General features: G+C 48.8%; 1 protein-coding gene across 1 annotated transcript; it reads right to left on the bottom strand.

Moving 5' to 3' along the window:
* Positions 1-11,713: 11,713 nt before the first annotated feature.
* Positions 11,714-13,901, bottom strand: LOC123390396 (testis-specific Y-encoded protein 4-like). The gene is made up of 2 exons (XM_045074380.1): positions 13,275-13,901; positions 11,714-11,887 (listed from the first exon to the last, which is right to left on the bottom strand). The coding sequence occupies exons 1-2, from the start codon at positions 13,899-13,901 to the stop codon at positions 11,792-11,794; spliced, it is 723 nt and encodes a 240-aa protein (XP_044930315.1). The 3' UTR covers positions 11,714-11,791.
* Between the last annotated feature and the right edge of the window lie 1,536 nt (positions 13,902-15,437).

Here is a 15,437-nt window from a genome sequence, read left to right as displayed (position 1 = left end):
CCAACTCCCTTCTCCTCTCCATCTCCCCTTGTCCTCTATGCTATTGATTATGCTCCACAAATAGTGAAACCATATGATAATTGACTCTCTCTGCTTGACCTATTTCACTCAGCATAATCTCTTCCATTCCCATCCATGTTGCTACAAAAGTTAGGTATTCATCCTTTCTGATGGAAGCATAATACTCCATAGTGTATATGGACCACATCTTCCTTATGCATTCATCCATTGAAGGGCATCTTGGTTCTTCCCACAGTTTGGCGACCATGGCAGTTGCTGCTAGAAACATTGGGGTACAGATAGCCCTTCTTTTCACAATATCTGTATCTTTGGGGTAAATACCCAGGAGTGCAATTGCAGGGTCATAGGGAAGTTCTATTTTTAATTTCTTGAGGAATCTCCACACTGTTCTCCAAAGAGGCTGCACCAACTTGCATTCCCAACAGTGGAAGAGGGTTCCCCTTTCTCCACATCCCCTCCAACACATGTTGTTTCCTGTCTTACTAATTTTAGCCATTCTAACTGGTGTAAGGTGATATCTCGATGTAGTTTTCATTTAAATCTCCCTGAGGACTACTGATGACGAACATTTTTTCATGTGTCTGAAAGCCATTTGTATGTCTTCATTGGAGAAAAGTCTGTTCATATCTTCTGCCCATTTTTTGATATGCTTGTCTGTTTTGTGTATGATGAGTTTGAGGAGTTATTTACAGATCCTGGATATCAACTTTTTGTCTGTACTGTTATTTGCAAATATCTTCTCCCATTCCGTGGGTTGCCTCTTTGTTTTTTTTACTGTTTCCTTGCTGTGCAGAAGCTATTGATTTTGAAGAAGTCCCAAAAGTTTATTTTCGCTTTTGTTTCCTTTGCCTTTGGAGACATATCTTAAAAGAAGTTGCTGTGGCTGATATCGAAGAGAATACTGCCTATATTCTCCTCTAGGATAGTGATGGATTCCTGTCTCATGTTGAGGTCTTTAATCCATTTTGAGTCTCATTCTTCTACATATAGCTGTCCAGTTTTCCCAGCACCATTTATTGAAGAGACTGTCTTTTTTCCACCGTATATTTTTTCCTGTTTTGTTGAAGATTAGTTGACCATAGAGCTGAGTGTCTATATCTGAGCTCTTTACACTGTTCCACTGGTCTATGTGTCTGTTTTTATGCCAGTACTATGCTGTCTTGGTGATCACAGCTTCATAATAAAGCTTGAAATCATGTAATGTAATACCCCCAGTTTTATTTTTGTTTTTCTACATTTCCTTAGCAATTCAGGGTCGCTTTTTTTTTAATTGAATTTTTTATTTTTTATAAACATAAAAAAAACAGGTCTTTGAATCACCACGTTTGCACACTTCACAGCACTCACCAAAGCAAATACCCTCCCCAATGTCCATAATCCCACCTCCTTCTCCCAAACCCCTCCCCCAGCAACCCTCAGTTTGTTTTGTGAGATTAAGAGTCACTTATGGTTTGTCTCCCTCCCAATCCCATCTTGTTTCATTGATTCTTCTCCTACCCACTTAAGCCCCCATGTTGCATCATCACTTCCTCATATCAGGGAGATCATATGATAGTTGTCTTTCTCTGCTTGACTTATTTCTCTAAGCATGATACGCTCTAGTTCCATCCATGTTGTCGCAAGTGGCAAGATTTCATTACTTTTGATGGCTGCATAGTATTCCATTGTGTATATATACCACATCTTCTTGATCCATTCATCTGTTGATGGACATCTAGGTTCTTTCCATAGTTTGGCTATTGTGGACATTGCTGCTATAAACATTCGTGTGCACGTGCCCCTTTGGATCACTACGTTTGTATCTTTAGGGTAAATACCCAGTAGTGCAATTGCTGGGTCATAGGGCAGTTCTATTTTCAACATTTTGAGGAACCTCCATGCTGTTTTCCAGAGTGGCTGCACCAGCTTGCATTCCCTCCAACAGTGGAGGAGAGTTCCCCTTTCTCCACATCCTCGCCAGCATCTGTCATTTCCTGACTTGTTGATTTTAGCCATTCTGACTGGTGTGAGGTGATATCTCATTGTGGTTTTGATTTGTATTTCCCTGATGCCGAGTGATATGGAGCACTTTTTCATGTGTCTGTTGGCCATCTGGATGTCTTCTTTGCAGAAATGTCTGTTCATGTCTTCTGCCCATTTCTTGATTAGATTATTTGTTCTTTGGGTGTTGATTTTGATAAGTTCTTTATAAATTCTGGACACTAGTTCTTTATCTGATATGTCGTTTGCAAATATCTTCTCCTTTCGGTCAGTTGTCTTTTGATTTTGTTAACTGTTTCCTTTGCTGTGCAAAAGCTTTTGATCTTGATGAAATCCCAATAGTTCATTTTTGCCCTTGCTTTTCTTGCCTTTGGCGTTGTTCCTAGGAAGATGTTGCTGCGGCTGAGGTCGAAGAGGTTGCTGCCTGTGTTCTCCTCCAGGATTTTGATGGATTCCTTTCTCACATTGAGGTCCTTCATCCATTTTGAGTCTATTTTTGTGTGTGGTGTAAGGAAATGGTCCAATTTCATTTTTCTGCATGTGGCTGTCCAATTTTCCCAGCACCATTTATTGAAGAGGCTGTCTTTTTTCCATTGGACATTCTTTCCTGCTTTGTCAAAGATTAGCCGGCCCCTCCCCCTGGGGTTAATCTTCCCGTAGCTTTGGATTCACTTCTCCACCGGTCCTACCTTTCAGAAAGTGGTTGTTTTTCTGTTTCCAGAATTGCTGTTCTTCTTCTCTTCGATCTGCCGATGGATTTTCAGGTGTTTGCAATCTTTAGATAAGCTATCTAGTTGATCTCCGGCTAGCTGAAGTAGTCTCAGCCTGCTACTTCTCCGCCATCTTGACTCCTCCTCTCAGGGTCGCTTCTGATTCCATAAAATTTTTTGGATTATTTGCTCCAGCTCTTTGAAAAATACCGGTGGAATTTTGATCGGAATGGCATTAAAAGTATATATTGCTCTAGGCAGTATAGACATTTTAACAATTTTTTATTTTTTAACAATATTTTATTTTTCTGATCCAAGAGCATGGAATGGTCTTCCATCTTTTTGTGTCTTCTTCAATTTCTTTATGAGTGTTCTGTAGCTCCTCAAGTACATATCATTTACCTCTTTGGTTAGGTGTATCCCCAGGTATCTTATGGTTCTTGGTGCTATAGTAAATGGAATCGATTCTCTAATTTCCCTTTCTGTATTTTCATTGTTAGTGTATAAGAAAGCCACTGATTTCTGCACATTGACTTTGTATTCTGCCACGTTGCTGAATTGTTGTATGATTTCTAGTAGTTTGGGGGTGGAGTCTTTTGGGTTTTCCATATAAAGAATCATGTCATCTGCAAAGAGAGAGAGTTTGACTTCTTCATTACCAATTTGGATACCTTTTATTTCTCTTTGTTGTCTGATTGCTGTTGCTCGGATTTCTAATACTATGTTGAACATGATGGGTTATAGTGGGCATCCTTGTCGTGTTCCTGATCTCAACGGGAAGGCTGCAAGCTTTTTCCCATTGAGGATGATATTTGCTGTGGGTCTTTCATAGATAGATTTGATGAAGTTCAGGAATGTTCCCTCCATCCCTATACTTTGAAGCGTTTTAATCAAGAATGGATGCTGGATTTTGTTAAATGCTTTTTCTGCATCAATTGAGAGGACCATGTGGTTCTTCTCTCTTCTCTTATTGATAACACACTGATTGATTTGTGAATGTTGACCCAGACTTGCAACACAGGAATAAATCCCACCTAATCATGGCAGATAATCTTTTTTATGTACTGTTGGGTCCTATTAGCATCAGGGATATTGGTCTGAAATTCTCCTTTTTGTTGCAGTCTTTGCCTGGTTTGGGAATCAGAGTAATGCTGACTTCATAAAAAGTCTGGAAGTTTTCCTTCTGCTTTAATTTTTTAAAAATATCTTCAGGAGATTAGGTATTATCTCTTCTAGGAAGGCTTGGTAGACTTCCCCAGGGAATCCCTCAGGTCCTGGGCTCTGACTTTTTGGGAGGCTTTTGATCACTGCTTCAATCTCGTTACTAGATATCATTCTTCTCAGGTTGTCAATTTCTTTCTGATTCAGTTATGGAAGTTTACAGTTTTTCAGTAATGCATCCATTTCGTGTAGGTTACTTAATTTATTGGCATATAACTGTTGTTAGTAATTTCTGATGATTATTTCCATTTCCTTGGTGTTAGTTGTGATCTCTCCCTTTTTATTCATAATTTTATTAATTTGGGCCTTCTCTCTTTTCTTTTGGATTAGTTTGTCCAATGGTTTATTGATCTTATTGATTCTTTCAAATAATTGTCTTCTAGTTTCATTGCTGAATCCTATGTATCTCTGGTTTCTATCTTATTGATCTCTGCTCTAATCTTGATTATTTCCCTTACTGTGTGTGGAGTTGGCTTACTTTGTTGTTGATCCTCCAGTTCTGTAAGGTGTGAAGAGAGCTGGTAGTGTGGATTTTTCAATTTTTTTTGAGGAAACCTTGGATGGCTGTGTATTTTCCCCTTAGGACCGCCTTTGCTGTATCCAATAGGTTTGGGACTGATGGGTCTTCATTCTCATTAATTTCCATGAATTGTTTAAGTTCTTTGATTTCCAGGTTGATACAAGAATTCTTAAGCAAGGTGGTCATTAGTTTCCAGGTGTTTGTATTCCTCCCAAACTTTTTCTTGTGGTTGAGTTCCATTTTCAAAGCATTGTGGCCTTAGAATATACAGGGAATAATCTCAATCTTTTGGTATCAATTGAGCCCTGATTTGTTGCCCAGTATGTGTTCTATTTTGGAGAAAGTTCCAAATGCTCTCAAGAAGAATGATATTCATTGTTTTAGGGTGGAATGTTCTGTACATATCTATGAGATCCATCTAGTCCAAAGTGTCATCAAATTTCTTGTTTCTTTATTGATTTTCTGCTTGGATGATTTGTTTATTGCTGAGAGTGGCACATTAAAACCCCTTCTATTAGTGTATTCATATCACTATGACTCTTTATCTTGATTAAAAGTTGTCTTATGCAGTTAGTTGCTCCCATATTAGGGGAGATAAATATTTACAATTGTTAGATCTTCTTGGTGGATAGGCCCTTTAAAAATAATGTACTGTCCTTCTGTAGACACCACAACCAAACTACTAGAATTCATACAACAGTAACGAGGCAGGATACAAGGTCAATTGTACACAAATCAGTTGCATTCTTATAATCTAACAATGAATACAAAAAGGGGAATTAGAGAATCAATCCCATTTACTATAGCACCATGAACCATAAGATACCTAGGAATAAATCTAACCAAAGAGGTAAAGGATCTGTACTGGAGAAACTACCAGACACTCATGAAAGAAATGGAAGAAGACACAAAAAGATGGAAGACCATTCCATGCTATGGATCAGAAAAATAAACATTGTTAAATTTTCTATACTGCCTAGAGCAATCTATACTTTCAATGCCATTCTGATAAAAATTCCACTGCCATTTTTCTTTTTTCTTTCTTTCTTTCTTTTTCTTTCTTTCTTTCTTTTTTTTTTTTTGCAGTTTAAGAAAATGCTCATTTTATTCAAAAGTTTAAATTACTTGATCAATATATGTTTGAATATGGATGATATAAATTACTTATATATTTTTTTAATTTTTGGCATAACAGTATTCATTATTTTTTCACCACACCCAATGCTCCATGCAATCCGTGCCCTCTATAATACCCACCACCTGGACCCCAAACCCCAAACCTGCCACCCACCTGTCAATTCAAACCTCTCAGATTGTTTTTTAGATTCCATAGTCTCTCATGGTTCACTTCTCCTTCCAACGTCCCCCAACTCCCTTCTCCTCTCTAACTCCCCGTATCGTCCATGCTATTTGTTATAGTCCACAAATAAGTGAAACAACATGATAATTGACTCTCTCTACTTGACTGATTTCACTCAGCATAATTTCTTCCAGTCCCATCCATGTTGCTACAAAAGTTGGGTATTCCTCCTTCCTTTTTTTTAAAAAAAATAAATTTATTTATATTCAGAAAAACAATATTCATTATTTTTTCACCACACCCAGTGCTCCATGCAATCCGTGCCCTCTATAATACCCAACACCTGGTACCCCAACCTCCCACCCACCTGCCACTTCAAACCCCTCAGATTGTTTTTCAGAGTCCATAGTCTCTCAATATTCACCTCCCCCTCCAATTTACCCCAACTCCCTTCTCCTCTCTAACACCCCTTGTCCTCCATGATATTTGTTATGCTCCACAAATAAGTGAAACCATATGATAATTGACTCTCTCTGCTTGACTTATTTCACTCAGAATAATCTCTTCCAGTACTGTCCATGTTGATACAAAATTTGGGTATTCATCCTTTCTGATGGAAGCATAATACTCCATAGTGTATGTGGACCACATCTTCCTTATCCATTCATCCGCTGAAGGGCATCTTGGTCCTTTCCATAGTTTGGCGACCGTGGCCATTGCTGCTATAAACATTGGGATACAAGATATCTGTATCCTTGGGGTAAATACCCAGGTATGCAACAGCAGGGTCATAGGGAAGGTCTATTTTTAATTTCTTAAGGAATCTCCACACTGTTCTCCAAAGAGGCTGCACCAACTTGCATTCCCACCAACAGTGGAAGAGGGTTCCCCTTTCTCCACATCCTCTCCAACACATGTTGCTCCCTGTCTTGCTAATTTTGGCCATTCTAACTGGTGTAAGGTGATATCTCAATGTGGTTTTAATTTGAATCTCCCTGTGGGCTAGTGATGAAGAACATTTTTTCATGTGTCTGATAGCCATTTGTATGTCTTCATTGCAGAAGTGTCTGTTTATATCTTCTGCCCATTTTTTGATATGCTTGTCTGTTTTGTGTGTGTTAAGTTTGAGGAGTTTAGTATAGATGCTGGATATCAACCTTTTGTCTGTACTGTCATTTGCAAATATCTTCTTCCATTCCGTGGGTTGCCTCTTTGTTTTTCTGACTGTTTCCTTTACTGTGCAGAAGGTTTTGATTTTGATGAAGTCCCAAAAGTATATTTTTGCTTTTGTTTCCTTTGCCTTTGGAGACATATCTTGAAAGAAGTGGCTGTGCCTGATATCAAAGAGATTACTTCCTATGCTCTCCTCTAGGATTCTGATGGATTCCTATCTCATGTTGAGGTCTTTTTATCCATTTTGAGTTTATCTTTGTGTACGGTGTAAGAGAATGGTCGAGTTTCATTCTTCTACATATAGTGGCCCAGTTTTCCTGGTACCATTTATTGAAGAGACTGTCTTTTTTCCACTGTATATTTTTTCCTGCTTTGTCGAAGATTATTTGCCCATAGATTTGAGGGTCCAATCTGGGCTATCTACTCTGTTCCACTGGTCTATGTGTCTATTTTTATGCCAGTACCATGCTGTCTTGGTGATCACAGCTTTGTAGTAAAGCTTGAAATCAGGTAGCATGATGCCCCAGTTTTATTTTTGTTTTTCAACATTTCCTTCACGATTCGGGGTCTCCTCTGATTCCATACAAATTTTTGGATTATTTGCTCCAGCTTTTTGAAGAATACCGGTGGAATTTTGATCAGAATGGCATTAAAAGTATAGATTGCTCTAGGCAGTATAGACATTTTAACAATGTTTATTTTTCCTATCCAAGAGCATGGAATGGTCTTCCATCTTTTTGTGTCTTCTTCAATTTCTTTCATGAGTGTTCTGTAGTTCCTTGAATACATATCCCTTACCTCTTTTGGTTAGGTTTATTCCCAGGTATCTTAGCAAACAGTCGCTGAGCAGAGCTCCATCCAGTGGGGTCAAAGAGGTCAGCAATCGTGTTCCCTGAAAACACGGGTCAGACAGCCAAAGAGGAAGTCACGGTGGCGGAGGAGAGGGTGGAAACAGACAGGGGCTTACACAGGAACCGGGTCTAGCAATCGTGGGCGCCAGGCGGCCCCGGTCAGTAAGGAGTCTTCACAGCCATCTAGGACAATGTAGACGACGGTACAATGGGCAGCCTTTAAAAAGCTGCCCCTGCCTACGCTCCGTGTGAGAGACTGACCTTTTCGTCCCGTAGCCACAGAGCATTTGAAAGTGGGACGAGTGAGAGTGATGAGTGACCTGATGACCTAGGCGTGGCCCCGGAGATCCCTCCCCCTCACTGGCCAGCAGTAAGAGCGGGGCTGTTCCTCTGTTCCCAAGGATGCGTCAACACATGGCTTACGGCGCTGGCAGCCAAGGACTGCCTCGAAGACTACTGAGACAGCCCCGGCCTCATCTCACTCCACGTTGAAGAACACGGGGCCCAGGGCCCAGGCAGATTGTCTCCGCGAGAGAAATTCATACAAACCCAAGTCAGGCCAACGGCCCGCATCTATGGCAAAGCAGAGACTCACCAGAGCCACAGGCCATTATGCAGGCCCAGCTGCGCTGATATGGGTCCAGGCAGGGATGCGACATCAGAGACGTGACGGCACAGGCCTGGCCTCCACTCCCTCCACAGCATTGTTTCTGTGCCGGAGAGGATGACCGTGTCAGCAAGAGGCAGGCCCCTTGCCAGACCGGTAGCGAGCACGGGCACTGGGGTCCAAGGGAAAATGAACTACAGGCCCAGCCCTGCTGTGTGCAGTGGATGTGCTTGAGGACATCCCCAGGGAGCCCTCTGGAGGACTGGCATCGCCATCCCCCAAACCCAGACACTGGCCATGTTTGGCGCTGGCTCATCCTTCCCTAGCCTTGAACTCTGTCTTTACCCCAGGGAAGACATGAGACCTGATAGCTGGCCTTTTGTTCATCAACTCCCGCTGCCCAGCACCATCCGCACGGGCAGGACCTCCCCCCGCTGGGATGCCGTCCCAGAGCTTCTGTGTCCTAGACCTCTGGGCAAGCATGAGGGCCCATCCCTTCCTCGGAATGGGGATTCCAAGGCAGCATCGTAAGCACCAACCTTACACCAGGAGCTCAGGCACACCACCTGCTCTTTTCTGAGAAGGAGCTCATTCGTGAGCCTCCACACAGGAACATACAGGAACACGGGTGACATCGGTCTTCTACATTTCAGTGGTTTTCCTCAGGGGCCTCAACGACCTTGTCTTTCACCCCGGCACCAGGCTCCGTGGGAAGTTTTCACGGCTTCTGGTCAAGGGCGATGCTTCCTCATATGCATCTCAGCAGCGTGAACCTCCCTGGGTGGGACAGATATGCAGACACACACACACGGACACACGGGCACTCAGGCACTCAGAAGGGGGCTCTGCATTCCCACACCTGGCCCCTGAAACAAAAGAAAAGAGATGGCACATGTACACATAGACACACACACGGCTGCACACATACACACACACACACACACACACACACAGAGTGAAAATACAAACACACCCCATCGGGCTCCTTTCAAACACACAGACACACACATACACACGTGCTCACGCAAACGCACCATACACACTAAATACACACATGTATCTCTGGAACTCAGGCATGTACACCAGACATGCAGGCACAGAGGTGCTCGTAAGCACACACACACACACCACAGAGCTCTCACAGAACGTCTCTGGCACAGGCATAGACATTTGGTCCCAACTCAAAAGGACGTTCCCAGGTGTGACCTGGGACATTCGTAGTCACACACACACAAGAGACCACATCCAAAGCCTCTGGCAGACAGGCATACACAACTGACCCCAGCACATCGGAGCATGCACATTCACACAAACTTACCCTTGAGGAAAGGGAAGAATGTAAGCAAAACCCCTGTTCTGCATCCTAAAAGAACGCACGTGTACACAAGCCTGCACACACACACACACACAGGCACACACACATGCGCATGGTCATGCGAACCCACTGTACACACTACATACACACTCGTGCATATGGATCTGAGGCATGCACACCATCCCTTGCAGCAGACACATAGGCGTTTGCAAAAACACACGGGACACACCCAATTCACACAAGGTCTCTGGCACAGGCATACACATTTGGCCTCACCATAAAAATCATACATGTGTGTGCCCAAAAACACTAACATGTATACCCCACCACCTCTATGGCCTCTAGCTCACGGGCATATACAACTGATCGTGACACATCCGAGCATGCACACACACACACACACATAGCCCTAAGGGTACAGAAGCATGTAAGCAAAACCCATCATTGTGTCATAAAGAACACACACGTAGCCACTCTCTTTCTCTCTCTCATACACACAAACACACACACACAAACACACACACCATGTTCATGCTTATACAGTCACAACAAGCTCTCTATGCACATACACCAAACACACACACGGAGCACACGCAGGCATGCATCCCTGCCCTCCCCCACACACAGCTATGCTTGCAAGCACACACACACACAACACATCCAAGGTCTCCGGCATAGGCGTACACAATTGACCCTGCTCAAAAAAGAAGTCTGCCCCTGGCCCCCTGCAATCCATAAACATCCACAGAATTGGACACACGGGCATTCTCACCTGTCCAAAACACATACTCCGACGCATACTCTCTGAGGATGCAGACACATGCGAGGAAAACACACGACCTCCCTGACATAGAAATGCACACTCAACCGCTCAAACACACCCACACGTGTACGCACACGCACATGCACAAAAGCCCTTGCAAACCCACATGCATTCCCTGCACACATCCTATCTCTGTCATGGACTCATGCACCCTCAGCCCAAACACTGGACACAGAAGTGCACATGAAAACATACACCCACAACACACACCATAGCTCTCCAGCCCTTGTACAAAGGAGGCCCCAGAGAGAGAGAGACACACACACACACACACGCACTACAGGTTCTTTACTGAAGAGGAGGCACACAATGCATACACATGGTCGAGGGCATAGGGCCATTTTCCATTGCCCATTTCCATACACACACACACACACACACACACACACACAAACACGTCTGTGTGCAGGTGCGGACCTGCCCTCAGCGGCTCCCTCACACATAAACTCTCAGGATGTCCCCCATCCCATGGAGCACACCTGCGTTCCCTCACACATCCGTGGAACTGTCCCCTGCACTGCAGGAGGATCTGTTGCCACAGAGAGGGACCGTGAGCGACCGCCTCATCTTTGGTCCTCCCATGACCCTTGGTTTTGTGCTGGAGCTGACCAAGAGCATGCATGGCATTGCAACTCAGCAATGCAGGGCACAGTTCCAGGTTCAAAGGTAACAGGAAAAGCTCTCCAAGCCATGTGAATATGGTGGTACGAGGAGCCCAGGGGACCCCAGGGCCAGCTCCTCTGCACCTCGAGCCCACACCTACTGGCAATGCTAAGGTGATGCTCCCTAAGGATCACGCCAATCAGGAAGTAGGGGTTGCTCCAACGACCCAGTTCCTCCACCTGCCGCAGGAAAGCAAGAGAAGGGGGAGGGGGAGGGGTCTTTGACCCTAGGTGTTCTGCCTGACTGACTGACCGCAACTCTCAGCAACTCAACCGCACCCACTCCAGCTCAACCCCCACTCCCAAGGCACCACCGCTGGCCTCAGGCTCCAGGGCTAACCTTTAAATTGGTCATGCAGCTCCTCTGCACCTCGAGCCCACACCTACTGGCAATGCTAAGGTGATGCTCCCTAAGGATCACGCCAATCAGGAAGTAGGGGTTGCTCCAACGACCCAGTTCCTCCACCTGCCGCAGGAAAGCAAGAGAAGGGGGAGGGGGAGGGGTCTTTGACCCTAGGTGTTCTGCCTGACTGACTGACCGCAACTCTCAGCAACTCAACCGCACCCACTCCAGCTCAACCCCCACTCCCAAGGCACCACCGCTGGCCTCAGGCTCCAGGGCTAACCTTTAAATTGGTCATGTAGCTGAGCATGTCTGTGTCCTGGTCACCTATCACAGCTGATAACTGGGGGTGATTCAGGATCTGCCTTGGGTCAAGGAGCCTCCACGTCAAGGGCGCCGGGAAGAGAAACAGGAACGCCCTGGCCCTTCCTGACTGAGAGCCAGGGACGGAAGGCGGCCTGTGCAGAAACAGCAGGCACTGCCCCCTCCCAACCTCCCCAGAGCTTGCCCTTTCATCACCCATGCTCTGCCCTGGGGCATCGCAGGGCTTGGAGGATCAACAGGGCTGAGGCTCCCGGGGCCCAAGAGGGCAAGGCCAAGTGCCCGCGCCCGCTCTCCCTGCCTATGTCCTCTCTGGCCTCTCTGGCCTGTGCCCGTGCTCAGCTGGGCCAGGAGGCAGTCAGTCACCACGCTGGATGTCTGGATGGGCTCCGTCCTCCTCACGGCCCCGTTTGCTTGTGTGCTCACCCGAGGCCCTGGGCCCTTGAGGGACCTTCTGTGCCCACAAGGAGGCTGCTCCGCTCCCTTGCAGCATGGCTGCACACCCAGCGTCCTGAGCAAGGGCCTGGCAGAGTCAGCCACACAGGGAGGAAAGGGGTACGGCGGGAGGAAGGAGACAGAGACACCCAAACCCTGAGGACAGACGTAGACGGAGGGCTGGGAGGGTTGAGAGAGAGAGAGAGAGGGAGCGAGCGAGCGCGGGTGGGGGACATGGAGAGGGAGAGGCAGGGAGGGAGGAAACGTGTCTGGGAGCACCTGGGCCAGGGGCCTCGGCCGGCTTCAGGAGGGCCTGTGGAGACAGAGTTGGTAGCACCCGGGGCACCGTGTCCAGGGTCCCGGGGCCCGCTGAAATCAGGCAGCCTGCTGACTGACTCTCAATGAGTGCAAGCGCAGCACAGAACCGGAGGTCTCCGGGAACTCGGCAACGATACACGGTTTGAAGGACACGGAATGAGGCAGGCAGCCTCTCCATCTGCCCCATTTACCCCCAAATCCATTCCTTCCAACATGTGCTCTGAGCCAAGTGGGCTGGGCTTCACTAGGAGTCCAGAGTGTTGAAAGAGTTCTGGGACCGCAGAGGCGTGTGGGGGTGCTGCAGCCCCAAAGCACTGGCCCGGAGCTTCCACTCACAGAGGACTCCACAGTCTCAGGCTCTGCCTTTCCCGCCGCCAACGCGCACTCCCCGCACCCACCTCCTCCCGGACCACCCACTGCTGGACCCCGGCCCCCTAGGCAGTGCAGTAGAAGGGTAGGCCCAGGGCTCGGGGCTTTGCGCTCCCTGCGTGCCCAGCGGCCTACTGCTGGCAGGTGCCCATTGCTGGAGGGGTGGGGGCCATGGTTGGGGGAGCCCGGCCCAGCTTCGCACTTCTCTAGCCCCTGGCTCAGGCTCAGGCTCTGCTCCCTGCTGCCCTGCTCCCACTGTCCTCCCCAGGGGCCAAAACGCAGCCGGCGCGATAAAGGAAGGATACGGCGCGTGCCCAGAAGCCAGGGATGCCCTGGATGATGGCCCTCCTTCGAGCCAGGTGACCACTCCGCTTCTGATTCATCCTGCGCTTGAGCCGCAGGTAGGCCTTGGTGGCTTGGACATCCACAGAGCGGAGCGCTTCCTGAACCACCTGCAGCGCGGCAAGGGCGGCCCCGGCTGTGTCGGGCCGCGGCACCGGCTCTGCCTGCGACAGCTCCTTCGGCGTCTCGACCTGCTCTGCTTGCGCCACCTCCTCGTCTTCCACCGCCACCACCACCTCGTCTTCCACCGCCAGCACCTCCTCGTCTTGCACCGCCAGCACCTCCTCGTCTTCCACGGCCACCACCTCCTCGTCTTCCACCGCCACCACCTCCACCTCCCCCACGATATCCTGCACCACAAGCACCAACACCTGCCCAGCGCCGGCCTCCTCTGGGCCACGCGGGGCCTCAGCTTCCCGCACAGCCGCGGCCACCAAACCGGCAGCCTCCAGGGCCAGAAGCGCCCCCGCGTGCCCGCAGGAGCCGGTCTCCCTGAGGGCAGCCGCCTCCTCACTGCCCCCGTCTGGGACCAAGGTGGTCCCGGATTCTGGGGCAGCTCCGCCTTCCCCGGACCTCGACTCCCTCTCCATGTGGCCGTGCCCCTCAACCCAGGCAGCTGCGGAGGGCAGGCGATGGAGGCGGGAACCGCAGGTTCTGGTCCGCGCCCGGCGTCGGCGGCGGGCAGCAGCCGCCTGTCTGAGTGCGCGGGCCTGGGGCACGCATGCGCACAGGGACCCGGGGCGGAGGGTGCCGCCGCCAAGCGGCGCGCGGCGGGGCGGGCCGGGAGGAGCCACGCATGCGTCCTGGGAGCGACAGAGACTCCGAGCCCCAAGAGGATGGGGCTGCTCCGGGGTCTCGCCCGGGATAGGGCCGTGGGCGTGGCCACCACCCTCCTGGGCCCTTGCAGGCGCCAGAGCTAGCCAGGAAGGCAGCCCGGGACGCTCCCCCGCGGTGCCCTCCGCGCCTCCCAACCCCTAACGTTTCTGCACAGACACCTCGCAGGCCTTCCCGCCGGTGCCCTCGTGTCACAGTCCCGCTCTTCCCTTTCACATCCGTCCCTCTGGGACCCCTCGCCTGTCGCTAGCATTTGAAATCCAGCGGCTGAATCCCGTGTCTCCCCGCAGCCCGAAAGCCTCCCACGCTCCTTCTTAGCGGAACCCGAGGAAAGCCCTGGGGGCATCGGCTGGTGCTCCAACGGAACCGCGTCACTGTTGTCGGGCTTTTGCCCTGGAACAACCCAGCGGTGGAGGGAGCCAGGAGCCTACCACCAAGCTGCTGCGTGCAGGGGCCACCCCCCTCCACACCCCAGCACCACCCCGCTCCACCCAGCTTTCGTTCAGAGAAGGAATCTGCACACAATGTCTTTGCCCTGAAATTACGTAGCCATGAGCCACAGTTCCTGGCCACCAGGGTGCACACAGAGCTTCTAAGCCGGCCTCAGCCAGCTCCCCCAGTGGCACTGGGAGGCATGCTGACGGGCCAGACTTTAAGTCCGAGGACCAACTGCATCTTTCTGGGAGCCCGCCGCTGCTAAAACCCGCTCCCGCTGGACTTTCCTCGGCCCGACCTCTTTCCCTTTCCCATCTGTGTCTCTTTTCCTCTTTGCGTTCTCTTCTGTCGCCGCCAGACCTCATGCAAGGGCTCTCGGGGTCTTCCTTGCAACTTTGCTCCGAGTGCTCCCTTTGTCTGGGTCCCTCGCTGAGTGGAGTACCAGCCGGGGAGGGGATGGCGCACCAACCAGGTGCGCATTGACAGCACATGTGTCCTTTCTCAGCAGGTCCTTCGGGTCCGAACCACCCCTCATGCTGGTGCACTCCAGGGGGGGGGTCATGGGCCGCATAGGACTCAGGAATTAGAGCTCTCTGAGGAAGGAATGACCCCACAGTACCTTGACTTCCTGAGCCTGTGAGCTGAGTTAAATTCTAAGTGCTCTTTTCTCTTTCCAGTCTGTCCTCTTCCGATTGTTTGTTGACTGCTGATTGGTTCCATTTTGGTTTTTATATGGCACCTGTTTGGGAAATGTCCTGATGAGTTTATCATTTTAATAAAGGCCTGTTGTGTGTGAGGGTTCTACCTTAAAAAGGTGAATTAGAGAAATAGCATCCTTTCTTTCAAGGAGCTCAGAG

This window comes from Mustela putorius, unplaced genomic scaffold (assembly GCF_011764305.1).
Source record: "Mustela putorius furo isolate JIRA1106 unplaced genomic scaffold, ASM1176430v1.1 tig00537342_pilon_pilon_pilon, whole genome shotgun sequence".
NCBI lineage: Eukaryota > Metazoa > Chordata > Mammalia > Carnivora > Mustelidae > Mustela > Mustela putorius.
Note: the sequence above shows the minus strand (reverse complement) of the source record. Positions and strands in the feature narration are given on the sequence as shown.